Source organism: Galeopterus variegatus, unplaced genomic scaffold (genome assembly GCF_000696425.1).
Source record: "Galeopterus variegatus unplaced genomic scaffold, G_variegatus-3.0.2 Scaffold1052, whole genome shotgun sequence".
Taxonomy (NCBI): Eukaryota; Metazoa; Chordata; class Mammalia; order Dermoptera; family Cynocephalidae; genus Galeopterus; species Galeopterus variegatus.
In genome coordinates this window covers 171968-190683 of record NW_007727163.1, presented here as the reverse complement: position 1 = coordinate 190683, position 18716 = coordinate 171968, and the positions used below count along the sequence as shown (strand labels likewise).

The window sequence follows — 18716 nt, the reverse complement described above, 5'->3', positions numbered from 1 at the left end:
GATCCTCTGATGGGGCAAGAGGGTCACTTTATTCTATTTATGTTCATTCTTTTCTCAAGTAAAATTCTGGTGCTTATATGATGTCTACTAGTAGTGAGAAAGTGTCAATATGAGGTGGTAACGGTGTGTGTGAGAGAGCAAGCGAGCGTGCACGTGCAAGTGCAAATGTAAGTTCAAGTTAGTACATGTGTTTTAGGCTCCACATTTCAAGAGGGATATGAAGAACTTAGAGGAGAACAAAAGAAAGATTAGGAAAAATTCAAATTCACTGGTGCCAGAATAGGGTAAAAATTGAGTCAACAGTTATTAACTTGCAGGAGTAGGCAACCCTATGAACTCTTGATCCTCCCCCTTCCTCTGTCATACTTAAGAGCAAACTACTGCTCTGTGAGCAGGATTAGGATCTGTTCTGCCAAAAGGCAGAGGGATGGGTGGCCTACTTCTGACAGCATTCATTGCCAGTCTAGAAGATTCTTTTTGTGGCAGTCCAGAAACAGTGCAAGTCAGAACCTCAACTCTTACCTTGGCCTTTGGTGCCCTCAACCAGAGTGACCTCAAGATTCCTCACTCCCTTCTTCCTCCTTCCAGAACCAGCAGTCATCAGCAGCTCCAACCTCGCAGGAGAGAAGCAGCAACCCTGCCCCCCGCAGGCAACAGGCGTTTGTGGCCCCGCTCTCCCAAGCCCCATATGCCTTCCAGCATGGCAGCCCACTACACTCGACGGGGCACCCACATCTGGCGCCAGCCCCTGCTCACCTGCCAAGCCAGCCTCACCTGTATACGTATGCTGCCCCCACCTCTGCTGCTGCATTGGGCTCCACCAGCTCCATTGCTCATCTTTTCTCTCCCCAGGGCTCTTCAAGGCATGCTGCAGCCTATACCACTCACCCTAGCACTCTGGTGCACCAGGTCCCTGTCAGTGTTGGGCCCAGCCTCCTCACTTCTGCCAGTGTGGCCCCTGCTCAGTACCAACACCAGTTTGCCACCCAGTCTTACATTGGGTCTTCTCGAGGCTCAACAATTTATACTGGGTACCCGCTGAGTCCTACCAAGATCAGCCAGTATTCCTACTTGTAGTTGGTGAGCATAAGGGAGGAGGGGTCATGGCTGCCTGCTCCTGGCCCTGTGTTTTTAATGATGGGCTGTGGTGAGCTTCTCCCTTACTCTCTCTTGAAACTCCTTAGCCAGCAACTTGTTCTGCAGGGGCCCACTGAAGCAGAAGGTTTTTCTCTGGGGAACCTGTCTCAGTGTTGACTGCATTGTTGTAGTCTTCCAAAGTTTGCCCTGTTTTTTAATTCTTTATTTTTGTGACAGCATTTTTGGTATTTGGAGGAGTTCAGATGTTCATCTTCTACAGTTACCAAGGAAGAGAGATCACTCTGAAGTTACACTTTGAAAAATATTTTCTGTCTCTGACTTGATTTCTACAAATGCTTTTAAAAACACCCCTCCTTATTTAACATTTTATTGAGATTGCTGGTCAGAGGAAAAATGCTGATAGAAGGACTTGAAATCTGGTAACAAGTGAGAAAAGAAAATCATTATTTTTTGTTTGTTTAAAAACCAAGATCTATTTGCCTATTTTACTTTAAAAGCAGCTTACACAAGTCTGTATTTCACTATCAGGCATTTCTCCTCACAATTTTATCTTTGTTTATGGGACACTTAAACTTATATTGTTTTATTTTTATTTTCATGTCACACTATACTAAATGGGCAATTGTTATTTTTGCAAAACTGGTTGCGTGTTGGTATTCTCTCAGTTTATTATAAAGTGATGTTAAAGTGATGTTAAAAGGCAGCTCACCATTTGCTGGTAACTTAGAGTGAGGGAATCCATACCTACCATGAAAACACCAAATATTGTTTTTAAGTGAAGCACCATGAATTCTTTTTGAATTATTCTTCAAAAGTCCTCTCTCAGATTCACCTTAAATTTTATTATTGGAAAAGCCATTAAGGTAGTTATTATGTGGTGGTGGTGATTTTATTATATGCAAAATCTTTCTGTTAGGAGACTGGCATTGATGAGCTTTGCCTAAAGATTAATATGAATTTTCAATAATATATCTCTGTATTTTCGTCATCTCTCCCTTGTGTTTTATGTGATTTATTTGGGGAGAAAGCTAAAGAATCTGAAACCAGATAAGAACGTATTGTGTATAGCTTTTATACTTTAAAGTAGCTTCCTTTGTATGCCAGCAGCAAATTGAATGCTCTCTTATTAAGACTTATATAATAAGTGCATGTAGGAATTGCAAAAAATATTTTAAAAATTTATTACTGAATTTAAAAATATTTTAGAAGTTTTGTAATGGTGGTGTTTTAATATTTTGCATAATTAAATATGTACATATTGATTAGAAAAATATACCAAGCAATTTTTCCTGCTAACCCAAAACGTTATTTGTAATCAAATGTGTAGTGATTACACTTGAATTGTGTATTTAGTGTGTATCTGATCCTCCAGTGTTACCCCCGGAGATGGAATTGATGTCTCCATTGTATTTAAACCAAAATGAACTGATACTTGTTGGAATGTATGTGAACTAATTGCAATTATATTAGAGCATATTACTGTAGTGCTGAATGAGCAGGGGCATTGCCTGCAAGGAGAGGAGACCTTTGGAATTGTTTTGCACAGGTGTGTCTGGTGAGGAGTTGTTCAGTGTGTGTCTCTTCCTTCCCTTTCTCCCTCCTTCCCTTATTGTAGTGCCTTATATGATAATGTAGTGGTTAATAGAGTTTACAGTGAGCTTGCCTTAGGATGGACCAGCAAGCCCCCGTGGACCCTAGACTGTTCACTGGGATTTATCAGAACAGGATAAGTAGCTGTGTTGTGTAAATGCATTGTTCTCAGTTTCTCTGCTGACACTGAAAAACAAAAACAGCAGCTTTTCTCCTTTACACCACCTCTACCCCTTTCCAGTTTGGATTCTCAGCTTGAGTTCTTGCCGTAGTATATTCCCCATTTGGCTCTCTCACTGTGTGCTACCTTGCTTCTGTGAGAATTTAGGAAGCAGCAGGTGAGAGGAGTCAAGCCAATATTAAATATGCATTTTTTTCTTCTTTAAAAAAGTATGTGCAATCACTTTTAGGATGAGATTTTTTTTTTCTTATTCCCATGTGGCAGTCCTTCCTGCAAATAGTTGACATTCCTAGTAAAATATTTGCTTGTGAAAAAAAAACATATAACAGATGTGTTTATACCAAAGAGCTTGTTGTATTGCTTACAGTGTCCCCACACTATGAAGAAGAGTTTTGTGGTGCCGCTGGTGACAAGGAACTCACAGAAAGTTTTCTTAGCTGGTGAAGAATATTAAGAAGGAACCAAAGCCTGTTGAGTCATTGGGGCTTTTGAGGTTCTTTTTAACAACTTGTATATTCTTGGGAATATACTGTGTGAATATACTGCTGTGAAATTGTCCTTGTATTCTCAGCTCCTGCACGGATCTGAGTCAGGTAGAAGGTACTGGGGATGGAGCCATTCCTGCCCATAAAGGATTTGAGGGAAGAAGGTTAACCCTAAGATATAGATGTGTTCCATCTGAATTGAAATTTATATATTTGAAGGATAATTCTAGGACTGGTTCTGTGTAGAGATGGTGTCAAGAAGGTGCAGGATGGAGATGGGAGATTTCATGGAGCCTGGTCAGAAACCCTCTGTACCGGGTTGAACACTGAGGAGCTGTCAAAGTATTTGAAGTTTCTTCATTGTAAGCAGTAAGGGCTTCCAAGATGGGGCAGGTAGTCAGTACAGCCTACCAGGAACATGTCATGTTTTCTGAAATTTTTTTTAATCATTATATTGAGTTGTGTTTTCAGCTCTGTATTGGTGAAGACAGCCAAGCAGTTTGTATAGTTTCTGTTACTAGTGTTATGCAGTTTTCTGGTCAACACGTGTGAACTTTGTATCTCCTTTTTGCCAAGCACATTTTGATTTTCTTGTTCAAACGCAGGTCTAGTTTCTAACGGAAACATTTTTTGTTCCTTATCTTTCCTCTACAAGGGACAAGATTTGTTGTTTTTGTAAGAAATGAGATGCAGGGGGAAAAAAATCCCACCACCTTGCCCCAAGTCCAATAAGTAGATACCATTTAAGATAGGAGTCTTAACTCCATGGGAAAAGAATACCAAGCTTGTACCGTTACCTTAATCACCTGACTAGCAGTGTGTGGCTTTAAAAACTTTAGAGATTTCATTCTTAGTCTGCAAATTGGCATTTCAGATTTACCAATATAAAAATCCACTTGTATCTGCTATTCAGTATATGTGCTGGATGGGGCTTTAGATTCTGTCCCTGGGGCTTAACATTGCTGGCCCTGACAGCTTGGAGGAAGCCCCATGAATTTAGTGAGCATCTGGCTTGGGTCACGGTGGCCTGACTTTAAACCAGCTTAAGCCTTTAAGTCCTCTCTCAAAACTTGCATTTCCAGCTTCTGCCTTTCTGTGTGAGAGGTGGGGAAGGAGGGAAGGGGTTAAGTATAGCCACTTTAGGTGCATCAGGACACGTGATCACTCCAGAGTTTTTAATAGCTCCCAGAAGGTAATACCACTCTTAGCAATCAGCCGAAATACCAACTCCAGAAATAAGAACTCCATTTCAAACAATTCTGGCCATTCTGAGTCTGCTCTTGTGATTGCTTATCCATCATCCTCCACTAGAGGGGCTAAGCTTGACTGCCCTTTGTTAGGCAAGCACAATAATGTGTGTTTTATTCAGCATTATTATGCAAAAATCCACTAGTTGAGATGGTTTGTTTTAGTATAGAAAATGAAATTGCCTCTCAGTGACAGGAATGGCCCAAGCCTGCTTCCTATTTTGATTTTTTTTAAAAAAACTGATGAATGGTGCAGCATGTCTACATGGTTGTTTGTTGCTAAACTTTATATAATGTGTGGTTTCAATTCAGCTTGAAAAATAATCTCACTACATGTAGCAGTACATTATATGTACATTATATGTAATGTTAGTATTTCTGCTTTGAATCCTTGATATTGCAATGGAATTCCTACTTTATTAAATGTATTTGATATGCTAGTTATTGTGTGCGATTTAAAATTTTTTTGTTTTTTCCCTTTTCTGGTTGTGCGCTTCCCTTTTACAACAGCCTCTAGAAACAGTTTCTGAGAATTACTGAGCTCTGTTTGTAATGCAGATGTACTTAGGGAGTATGTAAAATAATCATTTTAACAAAAGAAATAGATATTTAAAATTTAATACTAACTATGGGAAAAGGGTCCATTGTGTAAAACATAGTTTATCTTTGGATTCAATGTTTGTCTTTGGTTTTACAAAGTAGCTTGTATTTTCAGTATTTTCTACATAATATGGTAAAATGTAGAGCAATTGCAATGCATCAATAAAATGGGTAAATTTTCTGAGTCACGTGGCTGTTTTTGACTTCTGTTATAGGGATACAGTGGGGATCAACAAATGACATCTTTGGAGTGGTTAAACACATTGTATCTGAAAATCAGGAGAGTGTTAGAGACAATTTCATTCATGTAAATCTTCATAATGGAAATGGATAGGATTTGGCAGAGAATACTTCCCAAGAATGGAAAGTCCAGGGCCCTTACTTTCGACCGTCTGGATCTGACCCTTTGAAAGAGGTAGAAGATTTCTGAGACAGGCTAATTAAACTTTGATTCCTAGCATATTTCACCAAACATCTAAAGTAGTAGAATAAAAATAATTCACCACAGGAAGATGCTATTTTATTCCCTCCTTTCAAGCTGCACTGTTAGAGTCATGGTCCTTTTTAGAGGACTACTTCTGATCAGATTTCTATTTATTCTAAAGTGAATAAAATTTCTTATGATAAAGAAATAGGGATTTGTCTAGATTAAATACTGTAGATCTCTGAGTACATGCTATATTTGTTTGACTTCTTTTGATACATGTTTGAGGCCAAGTCTACCTTATAGAGGCCATTAATTCATTTTGGGCTCCCGCAGCTATAGTTGGGACATAGAAATGAGAAACACCTAGAAATACCCTTTAGGACAATTACCAAGAGAAATGATCAATAGTCTGTTGTCTCCCAGTCGTAGGGAAGTCAGAATACATTTACTTTTATTTAGACTGCAACGTGTACATTTTTCAGATTTTCCCCCCTAAATAAATGAGTATAAATAAGAGTGAACTCGCCAGATACTCCTGTTAAGAATATACTGACCACTTTCAGACACGGTAAAGCCATGTAGAACGGCTGTGCTGTCAGTGTCACTCCAGATGATCAAGACTGACGTCTCAATGACCGCTTTTGTTTTTTTGTTTTTTAAAATTTTTGCTTTGTTGTTTTTAATCTCAGTTGTATATTCTCTTCCTTGGGCTAAGTCAGAGAGAGAATGGCATAGTCCCCTAAAGTAATTGGGTGGTCTGTGGGGAAATCTGAATTTTAGAGAAGAAAACCCCTTTAAATTCAATCTACATGGCTTGCTTTGTGGAAAATTTTCCACATGGGATGAAGTCTAAAGCCTTGGTTTCTCTATTAATCACGAGGTATGACACCAGGTGCTTAGCACAAGATGGCGCCAGTGAGCTACAGAAGAAAGACTTGACCACTTTGGCCTTTTTTTCCCACCTCCTTCCCTCAAACCTCATATCCACCGCTTCCAGCTTCTACTGAGCTAACAGAAAACAATACATTCTGTTATTGCTGGGGAAGGGAAGGATTAATGAAAGCTGTCAGTTTCTTAAGAAGTCAGCACTGGAAGCACTCTTCTAAAACACAGGAACAATTTGTGGAGTTTTCTCTGGGGTTTCTGCTTCCTGCAGCTAGCTCCTTTTCCTGGGTGACTGCCCGGAAGGCCTCTGCCTTTGGCTTTCCATCTCTTTCCCTTCCAGGAGAGCCTACGACCCAGGCGGGAGGTGGTTAAAGCTTCTGGCTGCTGTGCAATGGAGCCATCTGTGTTTGATCAATCCAGACGGAAAGGAGGGGGTTGGGGCTGTAAAGAGACTGTGAAAGCATTCCAGAGTAGTGAGAGAGACCAGGAGATCAGAAAGAGAGAAGGCACCGCCCCCACCCCGCCTCCAAAGCTAACCGCGGGCTCGAGGGGAAGAGGCCAAGGCACACTGGCCTCACTCTCCAGGCTGCCATGGAGCCCAGCACTCCTCTCCTCATCCTGTTCCTTTTGTCATTGTCAAGACCCCTTCAAGGACAGCAGCACCACCTTGTGGAGTACATGGAACGCCGACTAGCTGCCTTAGAGGTGAGGGATTCCTTTCTCTTGTAGCCTAGGCTGGAAGGATTCCACATCTTCTCTTGGTTCAAGCAGCTTGTCAGGGATCTAGGGATGACAAGATAGGACTCTGTAAGAACCTACAGAAAATTCTGTAAGAGCATCCTCAAAATTACAAGCCCTTTTCTTTACCTACATAGAGTAATTCCACAGCAAATAGACCTTTGTGTTTTACCCCTGGGATTAGGGGACAGAGTGGAAATGAGAGCTGGGATTGTGGGGGTACATCTCAGGAGTAGCTGATAATTCTGTTGAAGTTGGAAGTTCCCAGAGAATCTGCAACTTCCTGCCTCTTTAATAATTTGAAGTCTGTAGCATCTTAATTCCCAAGAGGAGAATTGTGTAATGGAGCAGAGACCCCTTCCCACCCCCATGCACGTAGACCTCGGAGGCTCAGATGACTCAGTGGCACTGCTCAGAGAACATGGGCTGAGAACTTGGAGTCAGGGTCTGGGCCTACATGAATCTGAGCTGGGCTCTTTGCATATTTAGCACCTCTGAGCATCTGGTTTCCTTTTCTGTGGGAGTGGAAGGGGTTATTGAAGCCTGGCTGAGTTTGCTCTTTTTCCCATTCCTGTCTCCCTGGTTGGGCCTCTCCCTGCCTGGGAATTGTAACCCTGCAGCCCTCCCTCCTGATCCCCATCCCTTCAGGAACGGCTGGCCCAGTGCCAGGACCAGAGTAGTCGGCATGCTGCTGAGCTGCGGGACTTCAAGAACAAGATGCTGCCGCTGCTGGAGGTAGCAGAGAAGGAGCGGGAGGCACTCAGAACTGAGGCTGACACCATCTCCGGGAGAGTGGACCGTCTGGAGCGGGAGGTTGACTATCTAGAGACCCAGAACCCAACTCTACCCTGTGTCGAGTTTGATGAGAAGGTGACTGGAGGCCCTGGGACCAAAGGCAAGGGCAGAAGAAATGAGAAGTATGATATGGTGACAGGTAAGTGATCAGAAAGCAGGCCCCTCATACTCTCAGATCCTGTATTCTTTTTCCTCACTTCTTACTCTTTTTTTCTCTTTGTCCCAGTTCACTGTAGCTCTATCTTCTGGAATCTGTTTTAGGGAAATCTCTGTAATGACAGATCCATTAAGGAGAGTTTCTGGGGACCCATGCCTCTGTGGTGCCCTATCTTCCTCCTCCATAAGAATGGAGGCATCCCCTGTGCAAAAGCACGCTGTTCAAATAGTGCCAGCTGTAGGCATCTAACTCTTGCCTCTATTTCCTTTTCCTGTGCTTTTCTCCTTCCCCACCAGACTGTGGCTACACAATCTCTCAGGTAAGATCAATGAAGATCCTGAAGCGGTTTGGTGGCCCAGCTGGTCTGTGGACCAAGGATCCACTGGGGCCAACAGAGAAGATCTACGTGTTAGATGGAACACAGAATGACACAGCCTTTGTCTTCCCAAGGCTGCGTGACTTCACCCTTGCTATGGCTGCCCGGAAAGCTTCCCGAGTCCGGGTGCCCTTCCCCTGGGTAGGCACAGGACAGCTGGTATATGGTGGCTTTCTTTATTATGCCCGGAGGCCTCCCGGAGGACCTGGAGGGGGTGGTAAGTTGGAGAACACTTTGCAGCTCATCAAATTCCACCTGACAAACCGAACAGTGGTGGACAGCTCAGTATTCCCAGCGGAAGGATTGATCCCGCCGTACGGGCTGACGGCAGACACGTACATCGACCTGGCAGCTGATGAGGAGGGCCTTTGGGCTGTCTACGCCACCCAAGAAGATGATGCGCACTTGTGTCTGGCCAAGTTAGATCCACAGACACTGGACACAGAGCAGCAGTGGGACACACCATGTCCCAGAGAGAATGCTGAGGCTGCCTTTGTCATTTGTGGGACCCTATACGTCGTCTATAACACCCGCCCTGCCAGTCGGGCCCGCATCCAGTGCTCCTTTGATGCCAGCGGCACCCTGACCCCTGAACGGGCAGCACTCCCTTACTTTCCCCGCCGATATGGTGCCCACGCCAGCCTCCGCTATAACCCCCGGGAGCGCCAGCTCTATGCGTGGGATGATGGCTACCAGATTGTCTATAAGCTGGAGATGAGGAGGAAAGAGGAAGAAGTTTGAGGAGCTAGCCTTGTGTTTTGAATCTCTCTCACCCCCATACATTTATATCCCCACTAAATTTCTTGCTCCTCATTCTTCAAATCTGGGCAAGTAGTAGCTCAAATCCTGTTTTTCAGCCAATGTCAACCAAATTCTCACAGCCTCTTCGTTTCATATGGAACTCCAGATCTTGACTAATCCTTTTAGAGCTAAAAGAGTAAAAACCCGAAATGTTCACTCCCGCTCTCCTGCCCCATGTCAACACATTTCAGGCCAAAGATGACTCAGACCCAGAGCTCTGACCACGTATGGGGGCAACCCCAGGGAACGGGCAGCAGTATTGCCCTCGGTGGGACTTGGGGAGAGCGGAATAGGAGACTTTCAACTCTGCCCTCTCTCCCTTACTCCTCCCTCAAGTGTCCCGAAGAATGGGACTTCCTCCACATCATTTTGTATTGCAACATTTTGCATTAAAAGGAAAATCCACTACTGTCCTGTGTTTGTTTGGGGTAGCCCTCAGATCAAATTTCTCCCCACGACCCTCTATTTTCTTCCTCTTGTGCAATCTCCATCCGTAAGCCACATTAGGGACTTGGCTGTGCACCCTTAGCTGAGGGAGAGGAAACTTTTCTACTTACAGATTTTACTGTGAGGCTTCTGGGGAAGTGGCAGAATCCCACCACTTTAGGAGTCTGGACGAAAGTCCTCCCTCCACACCTACCATCATCCACAGTGGCCATCACCAAAACACCAATGGCACCATGCCTCTTGCCACGAGACACAGGGGCCCAGGGGCAGAGCTTCCAGTTCCGATTCTTGGAGGATTTTGACTCAGAATATGGATGTTATTAGTTGCACTGAAGTCTAGTGTGGAAACTACAGCCCTGAATGCATGTGTTTGTAGTAAGAGCTTTGTCTTACCTCTGAAGTGGACTCTGCCCCCACCCCAAACACCCACTCCCACTCCCACCTCCCACAGTGGGCTCTTCCCCAAGGCCAGGTTTCACAATCATTCTTGGTCTGAACTGCTCTGATTTTCCTGCTGCCACAGCGTCTGCGGTTTGGGCAGGAAGGAGGGGCAGTGACCGTGTCCCAGATGTTGGTCTTACCAGTTGCCCAACATATCCCCACTTTCCCTTTCCCCACCCCGACCTACCCATTGCCAGCCTTGGAACCTGGCTGAAATCTGTCCAGGAGGGCTGGAAACTTAACCCTTTCTGGCCTAGTACCCTGGCCTCTGGCAGTGGATTGCAGAAGGCAATCTGGGGAAGGGAGAAAAGGATGGGACGAGAAAAGCTCCAGGTTTTGGACTCCAGTCCCCAGGAATCTGCTGATCTCTGCACCAGGCCCCCCACTCCAGCCTCATCCCATGTTCAGCACCAGGAGCAAAGCTGCCTGGCGGATGGACAAGATCCACTGCTTTTATAGAGGAGTTTATCTCAGGCAACCTGGGAGTCCTCTTGATTATTTGCCCTAGTGGGGAGAAGGGAAAGGAACACAGTCTTCTCCCCAAAGTACAGTCGTCCTTCCTGCCCCAGGATAGGGTGGATCAGTCAGGGCCCCATGATCTTCCTTTTGTCTTCTTCTCTTCTCTCAGGCAGGGCTGCTCCTGACGTAGGTTGGTGAGAAAGGGGAAAAGAAAGAGAAGCACCTCACAAAGGCGCTATTGTAGGGAGCCCGAGGCGGTGGGGGCTCTCTCCCATTCAATTCTCTCCTAATGTGGGGCTGGCAACAGTAATCACTGCCTGTCAGCCCACAGAGGGGTCTGCCCACGGAACATCTGGCTCTAGCACACAGCACACGAGGCGGGGTGTGGGGGAGGAGGAAGGGATTCTTGTGCAGGCCTGGAGAGTGGGGTCCAGGTGATGAGGGGCAGCAGCGAGGCGCGAGTGTGTGTGTGTGTGTGTGTGTGTGTGTGTGTGTGTGTGTGTGTGTGAGAGAGAGAGAGACTGTGCTTCTGTGTCTGATCGGAAGCTACTAGAAGGTGGAGATAACTTGATATAGCACCAAACATCAGGAGTGGCTTTTTGACAACCCTGATGAGAAAAGAACTCTGAGACTGTGTGTGTAAATGACGTCAGTGTGAGGAACAAGCATACGAAGTACATTGTTAATCCCGTGTCAATTCCATGAAATCGGGTCCTCCCACCTCACACGTGCGTGTGCTTGTCTTTGTGGCATCCTTCTTTGCCTGACTCCTTGATGAGAAAGAAAAAAGCAGCTTTTTTGTTTGTTTGTTTTTTGTTTTTTTTTTAATTTAAGGCTTAAATTTTCTTTGGAAAAGTTCACTGAGACTTTTCTGAAAAGGCAGAAATCTCTGGGGTCTTGTCATTTATTACTTTTTGCTTTTTTTCCTTTTTGGCTCCTGTACAATAGCTAGTGCTATTTTGGAAGGTGAGTGCAACCATGTGGGCAGATCCAGTGAACTGTCCAAATTCATTAAACAAAATTGTCTTCTGCTCAAAGGAGACAGGCTCAGTAGGTAATTCCTATCATCAAAAATCAGCCTCATCACCCCTTCTCAGATCCTCTGTGACCCATCACTGGGTAGAAACAGTTGAACAAAAGACAGTGGAAGGCAAAGGCCCTAATGGAGGAGAGAGGGGTTAAAAGTCCAAAGAGAAGTTCCACATCTGCCCCCAACACCTGGCCCTAAGACAGTAAGCAGCCAGGGGTGGGGATGCGGAAATAACATCAGGAACCAGCAGGGGCTGCTGCTGTGGAGACAGCTGTCTGCCAGATTGTTGGTCCAGATGTTGCTTCCCCATCACAAGGCAGGATTGAGAGGGCTCCCCTCACCCCCACACTGGGCCCCAAAGTTTCCTGCCCTGACTTCTAAGCTCTCTTCTTTGTTCTCAATATCCTCTCCTCCCTTATGCTGGTTTTAGCATCTGCCTGCCAGAGAAACCAAAGTGTTCATCTTGTTCATTTTAATGCAAGAATCTGAGCCAAGGCCGTCAGATCTCTGGATGGTGGGGAGGAAAAGGGCAGAGATGTAGAGAACGAAGTTGTTGATTCAGCTGTCAGTGCCTCCTCTGGGACAAGACTCTGAGCTAACCAGGCACCAGAGCCTATTTCCTCCTCTTCCTCCTGTAGTCTCAGATTTTCTGGATTCCTTCTCAATCCCTCTCCTTGTTCGGCCACTCCTTCCTCGAGGCTCCTGGGAGCATCCCTTCCACTGCTCCCCATTTCTTTACCTGGTCTAAGTCAAAACATACTCATTTTGATGGTTGCCGAGACTGTCCTGGTATTTCTCTCCCAGCCTTCAGGATGGTCTCTTTGGGGCCTGCTGTTGAGCCTTTTTGTGGCTGCCTTTGCAGTGTGGTCTCTGGTCCAGGAGGGCTTTTCTGTTCCTTCAGCTGGAGGGCAGGGGCTGTCCTGCTGGCCTTAACCCCTGTCAGCAGCTTCAGCCTCTGTCGACCCCTCTGCCCCAGCAGCCCGGACACGGGGTGCCTCCTCCTTTGAGACCCTGGCCACCAAGCCTGGTGAGCTCCACTCTGCCTGGTCTTTAAATTCCACTCTCACGATGTAGAGCTTAAAAGATCAAATCTTTATTTATGGATTTAATAACTCCACAGAAGAAATATAAATGTGGAAGCCAATGTATTACTTTAAAGGGCAGAGTGAGAAAGTAAAAATGAAGAACTCTCAGCACCCTCTCACCAGAACTTGGGTTCTGACCATACCTGGACACCTCTCCAAAGCACTCTGGCAGGAACTCTGGGGGTCTACCCAGCCGAAACTTCACCTTTTCTGAGAACAGACACCTTTACTCCCTGGCCATAGCTGTGTGGCCCCAGGGGAACAAATCAGATGTTCTCTCCTGGGGATTTGGAGTTGCAGATCAGAGATGTTAGATCTGAGGAAGTGTTTGGAGGCATCTTTGCCCTGCAACCGAGGGGCAGTGAAAGCCAGACTGCAGGGGGGAAAGGATAAAGCAGACACCAGAGAAGCAGAGGCAGGAGTGAGGGAGCAGCTGACCCTGGCCGCTATGCACATCCTTTCTCCAGCCCTCCCTCCTAAGGTCACAGTGTACTTCTCAATCTTGGATTCTACAAAATGCCTGCTTTCCTTTTTCCCATTTTTTTTTTTGTTGGTTTGTTTTGGTTAATACGAGTAGGTTTTGTTTCATGCAACCCAAAGACTCCTCCTCATCTTTATCTTACCACTCTACCAGAAAAATCACCCCATCCCCTGGACTACTGGGCAAATGGTCTTGACCCCTTAGAGCGTTGCTCCCAGCACATGACCCAGAGGACACACTAGAATGATGAAAGAACCTGTGCTAGGCCTGTCCTGAATCATTCCACCAAGACTCACTAAAGTCATACCTCCTCCATGACACTGTCCCGGTGGCCTGGTCAGTTACTCTTTCCTGTTTTCTGTGTTCTATATTGTCTCCTCCTCCTCACAGCTTGTAGCATGGTGTTCTCAGAGGAAACCTTACAAAGATCACAAACTTCGGGGTCAGAACTCTTGGGATCAGAGTTTGTGGCTCTGCCACTTACCAAAGATACTAAATGCCTTATCTATAAAATAATATCTACTGAATAGATTGTTGCTATGAGTATCAAGGATGAGATATGCAAACTCATTAGTAGTGCAGAGGATCGGTATGTAGTGGCTCTGAAACCTCACTTCCGTGGGAGACTTTTCTCACCATTTTTACTCCCACCGCAGAGTCAGGGCCTTTCCTATGACATTTCCTGTGTATTTCCCAATTGTATCACAATGTGTTGTATCTTGCTCATCTTGATGTCCCCAGGGACTAGCACAGAGCCTGACTCATAGAAAGGGCTCAATAAATACATGTTGAATGAATAAACTGTATGTATTTATGTATGCCTGTATGTATTTATATTCTCCCATCAGGCTGTGGGCTCCTGGAACTGGGGCATTTTTGTCCCCTAACCCAGAACCTAGCTCAGGAGTGGCACACTGCCAGCAAGCAGTAAATGTTCTTGGTGGCATTTTCAATTCAGTTGGACAAAGACAGATAAAAACTGAAAGTAGTTTTCTTTCAGTTGCACAGCATGCTGGCCTTCCCACAGCGATGATTTCTAGCTCCAACATGTAAGGAGAAACTCTCAAGCTAGACCAGCACAGCCATGCCTGTGGCCACAGGGGAGGACAATGACAACACTGAAGCAGGCGGTGGGAAGACCTAAATGTTCAGTATCTGGTTCATAGTAAGGGTTGGATTCCCAGCCCAGCCCTGCCACTTGCTAGAGGGTGATGTGGAGCAAGTGACTTCACCTGTGTGAGCCTCAGATTCTTCATCTATAAAACGGTGGCAATAGTACCAACTTCACAGATCGTTGTGAGAGTTAAATGAAGTGATCTCTGTAAAGCAATCAGCCTGGTACTTGGCACATAGTAGGTGCTCAATAAATATTATTATTATTGATATTGGTATCATCATCATTGCATAAATCTTTTCAGATATTAAGGTTCTTGCATGCATTTTATCTCTTTTGATTTTCACAATAATCTCGTGAGATAAGCAGTTCTCAGGAACCTGAGGATTATAAAAATTAAAATGATCTGAGGCCACATAGCTAATAAGTATTGGAGCCAGAACCTTTGTCCTAGAGGCTGTGTAGAGGAGTACAAAGAGCCAGAAATCTGAACTCAGACTGAGGTCAGATCCTTACTCTGCCACTCACTAGCTGTGAAATCTTGTACAAATCACTTCTCTGAGCTTCACTGAGTATTACCTACCTCAGAGACTTGTGAGGAATGGATGAGCTAGTGTTTATAAAATATTTAGCAGACAGTATCGCCAGCTGCAAAAAAATAAAATAAAATAAAATAAAAAATAAATCTAGCAGAGCATCCAGAAGAATAGGTGCTCGACAAATGTTCACTCCCAGGCCTGTGACTCTTGCTGTGTTGATATTGAACAGTATGTAAGTGGCCATCTCTGCCTAGCATCATAAACCATCTGTCTTAGGGGCTGGCTCACCTGTTTAGAGCATGGTGCTGATAACACCAAGGTCAAGGGTTCAGATCTTCATACCAGCCAGCCACCAAAGGAACCAAAAAATAAAACAATAAAAAATAAACATCTGTCTTGAACCAGTGGTTCCTCAGCTGTCTTTCTTCTCCATTTGTACATCGTTCTGTGGGAAGACATGGCACCTGTTTCCCACTACAGACCTCTGTGTTGTCAGTAACGGGGGTTCACAGGTATGCTGGGTCAGCTGTCAGGGAAGAAAGCAAGGTGTGCCGAAGCATCTCTGCCCTTTCTCTGCACTCAGACCAGCTCTGCCAGCAATGTTGTGTGTGTTTTACTTGGTGCTCCCAAGCTGCGTTTTCCCTTCTACCACATTTTGTCTCAAAGATATTTTGTTGCTCAGCGTGAATACCAAGTAGCAATCACTAGTACTTTTTGGACTAATCTTGCTTTTGATTTTGACAGACCCTTCAATGCCATTTTGGTTGTGCCTCATCTGACAGATATGTATTACTGTCCAATTGCACATGAGTTTTGTTTTGTAGATGCTGAATTTTTGTGTTCCAGACCTGTAAATCATGCAGATGTCAAATGCATGAGCTGCTCTCCATCTATTCTGATTGCTCTTTTGGAGGAAGGGAGATAGTATGGAAAAAGCACAGGGTGGGAGAAGGGTGACATTTTGATTTCTATGTGAGTGGTCCATGTGGCTGAGTGTCCTGGCTCTGCTCTTCATTAATATGACCTTGAGCAAGATGCTAACCACTTGATGCCTTAGTTTGCTCATTGGCAGGACAGGATTATATTACCTGGATCACCATCTCCCAGGATTGTTGAGGTTCAAGCCCTCCTGGGCAAGCATTCAGAACTTCTAGAAAGAACTCTTAGGGATCATCTACTTTGGCTCCCTCATCTTACAATAGAGAGCCTTTTGAGGGCAGGAACCATGCCTTACCCATCTTTCTATCCCCAAGACCCAGATAGAGTCAAGTACATACTGGATATCTAAAAAATATTTTGTAAATGAGCTGAATGACCAGCTCTCAGTGACATGTCTATGATTTAACCTCTTGATGATTCAGAGTTATTATCAACATCAATTACTATACTGTGCTGCGATGCCATGATGCCTTCAGAACCAATTACACTATGTCAAATGTGGCTATTATGCTTTTCTACTTAGTGTTTTTTCTTTCTCCTCTCTCTGTCACCTGTCAGTTCTCCTGTAGCCATTGGATCCACTTTGAGGAATCTTCGTCACTGTTTTTAATCAGCTGTCCACTCTAGTCTGGGGCAGAACAGGAGTAAATGGCCTTTGAAAGATCTAAAGTTGGCACATATACCAGGTATCTTTATTAGAATCACAAGGAATATGGCAGAGTATTCCACAGACTAGAAGCATCACCTATCTTAAGCTGGAAGAAGCCTGAAATGACCTCTGATGACTATCTGGTCTAGCCCCTTTAAGTTATGCAAGTACATCCTAACTCACAAAGCTCTGTCCAGTTTCTTCTGCACATGGTATTAGTTTACTCAGTGCTTTGTGAAACAGATGCATGTTTTATGCTGGTCATGGCTGATGAAGCAATGGTTTCTACCCCCTGGAGTCTTTACCTAGCGATCTGGATTCTTAAGCATTTTTCCCCTCCCAGCACAGGAGAGGTGAACACACGGAGATATGAATTTCTCCTCTGATTCTTAATTATGACCCAGCAAATTCCCTTCTCTTTCCGTCTCTGTCTTTCCAAGCCCTCTTTAGTCCTGACTGAGGTGAAGTATTTTTTACTGTCATATATAGGGGAAGTTTTAAAAATGAAAACTAAAAACACTTAACAATAATTAAGTAGGTAAGGGAAGACATAGGGGACATGTTAATTGTATCACTGGATTTTAAATTGAGATAGGAGTAATCTCATTTAAGCCAAACTTCAGTATGTATTTGAAAGCCTGTAAATTGCAGACAAATTATCAGCCATAAATTGTGATTTATGTTCTGTGGGTTTTTAATGAGGGCAAGGAAGGCAGAAAAAACTCTTGTAGATTCATGGTCTGGAAAGGATGAGGCTGGCTCAACCCTGTCTCTGAGATGCGGTGTAGCTGAAGGCATGGAGCAAACATCCAGGGTTCAAGATGTATTTCAGCTATTTTCAGCCTGCGTGATCTCAGTTTCCTTGTCTGTAAGATAGCAAAATATCTCCTTCACAGGCATGGTGTGGTGACCAAATGAGATAATGTATGTTAAAGTGTTTTGTAAATCATAAAGCTACTGCTCTAATTACTCCATACTTAGCATAGAGTGTATTGTGTCTGTGCTGGATTTGGGGCAGCCCAGGAATGAGACAGGCCAGCAGTCTGTCTTGCAAGGGGAAGCCGAAGGATGCTGTACAAATGAAAAGTCATAAATAGGGGAATTGATTATTACAAACAAAAACAACTTGTAGATACCTCACACTCAAAAAGGGGATGTAAACTCTGTCTTATCTGAGTCATATTATGAGATTGAACTTCTGTGAGTGGTTGTCAGGAGGCAGGAAATACAAAGCCACTGTTCAGGTGGCAAAGTCAAAACCCCATGACAGTGTAGAGCAAGACCCAATGCTTAGTGCATGGAGCAGGAAGAAAATCCGGGGATGAGACAAGGGTCAGAGTGAGGCAAGGCCACTGAGAAGTGCTGAAGTCTGAATGGAGCCCATGCGAGAGGCAGGATCTATGGGAACACTTCAATGTCAAAACCAACTGGGACAGACAATTGAGTAATTAAAACTTAATGAGTATTGATGGAGTCAGGAGTATTTACTGTACGTGTTTATTCACAACAGTGAATGAAACAGACATTGACTTGTCTTCACAGATTGTGGACTAGTGGGATGAAGAGATAAATAAATAGGCAACTTATGTGGTTGGTGTTTTGTGATAGGAGGACCTTCCACCCTAGCCTTGTCTGGAGTGGGGGAGGGACCACCTCCTGGAAGCTTCTCAGCCTGAGCAGGAGGGACACCTGTGAGGGCTCCTCTCCACACACGCTGCTACCACTGTCATGATCACCCAACTGGACTGTTGCAGGAGCCTCCCAGTTGACCTTGCTGAAGGGTCTCTCCAGGCTCCGGCACATGGGGTCTTACCTCACTGTATGTCATTATTTATGGACTCATCTCCCTAGAGTAGACTGTGAAACTGTCCCTTTTTGTGGGGAACCAGCCCCTTGAGAGCCAGGATGGTAACTTTTTCTATACAGCTTCAGTGCCTAGTGATTTGGCTCAATGAATGTCTGAAGAAAAGAAGGAGATGAAAAGGCTGGAGGGAACAAAGAAAGAAAGGAGGGTCTTTGACTGTCCAGAGGCTGTCCTCTCCTTCTGAGGACATTCTCCATGAACTTGGGAGGCGAGTGCTCCAGACACCGTGTCTTTTCTCAGGTTTAAGCTCTCCCAGAAGCAGCTGCTCCTCTCTTGAGAAATATGCCT

At 44.7% G+C, this 18716-nt stretch overlaps 2 protein-coding genes across 3 annotated transcripts in view; both read left to right on the top strand.

Annotated features, from left to right (window-relative positions):
* Positions 1-5387, top strand: part of HIPK1 (homeodomain interacting protein kinase 1) — a 49875-nt gene extending 44488 nt beyond the window's left edge. For both annotated transcript variants that reach the window (XM_008574461.1, XM_008574460.1), the window contains one exon: positions 589-5387. In XM_008574461.1, coding sequence (XP_008572683.1) covers positions 589-1077 — 489 coding nt within the window. In that variant the 3' untranslated portion in view covers positions 1078-5387. The remainder of the gene's footprint in view (positions 1-588) is intronic.
* A 1607-nt stretch (positions 5388-6994) lies between these two features.
* Positions 6995-9790, top strand: OLFML3 (olfactomedin-like 3). Its single transcript, XM_008574459.1, has 3 exons — positions 6995-7218; positions 7900-8185; positions 8500-9790. Exons 1-3 carry the CDS (start codon positions 7105-7107, stop codon positions 9318-9320), a joined length of 1221 nt encoding a protein of 406 aa, XP_008572681.1. The 5' UTR covers positions 6995-7104; the 3' UTR covers positions 9321-9790.
* Positions 9791-18716: the final 8926 nt, after the last annotated feature.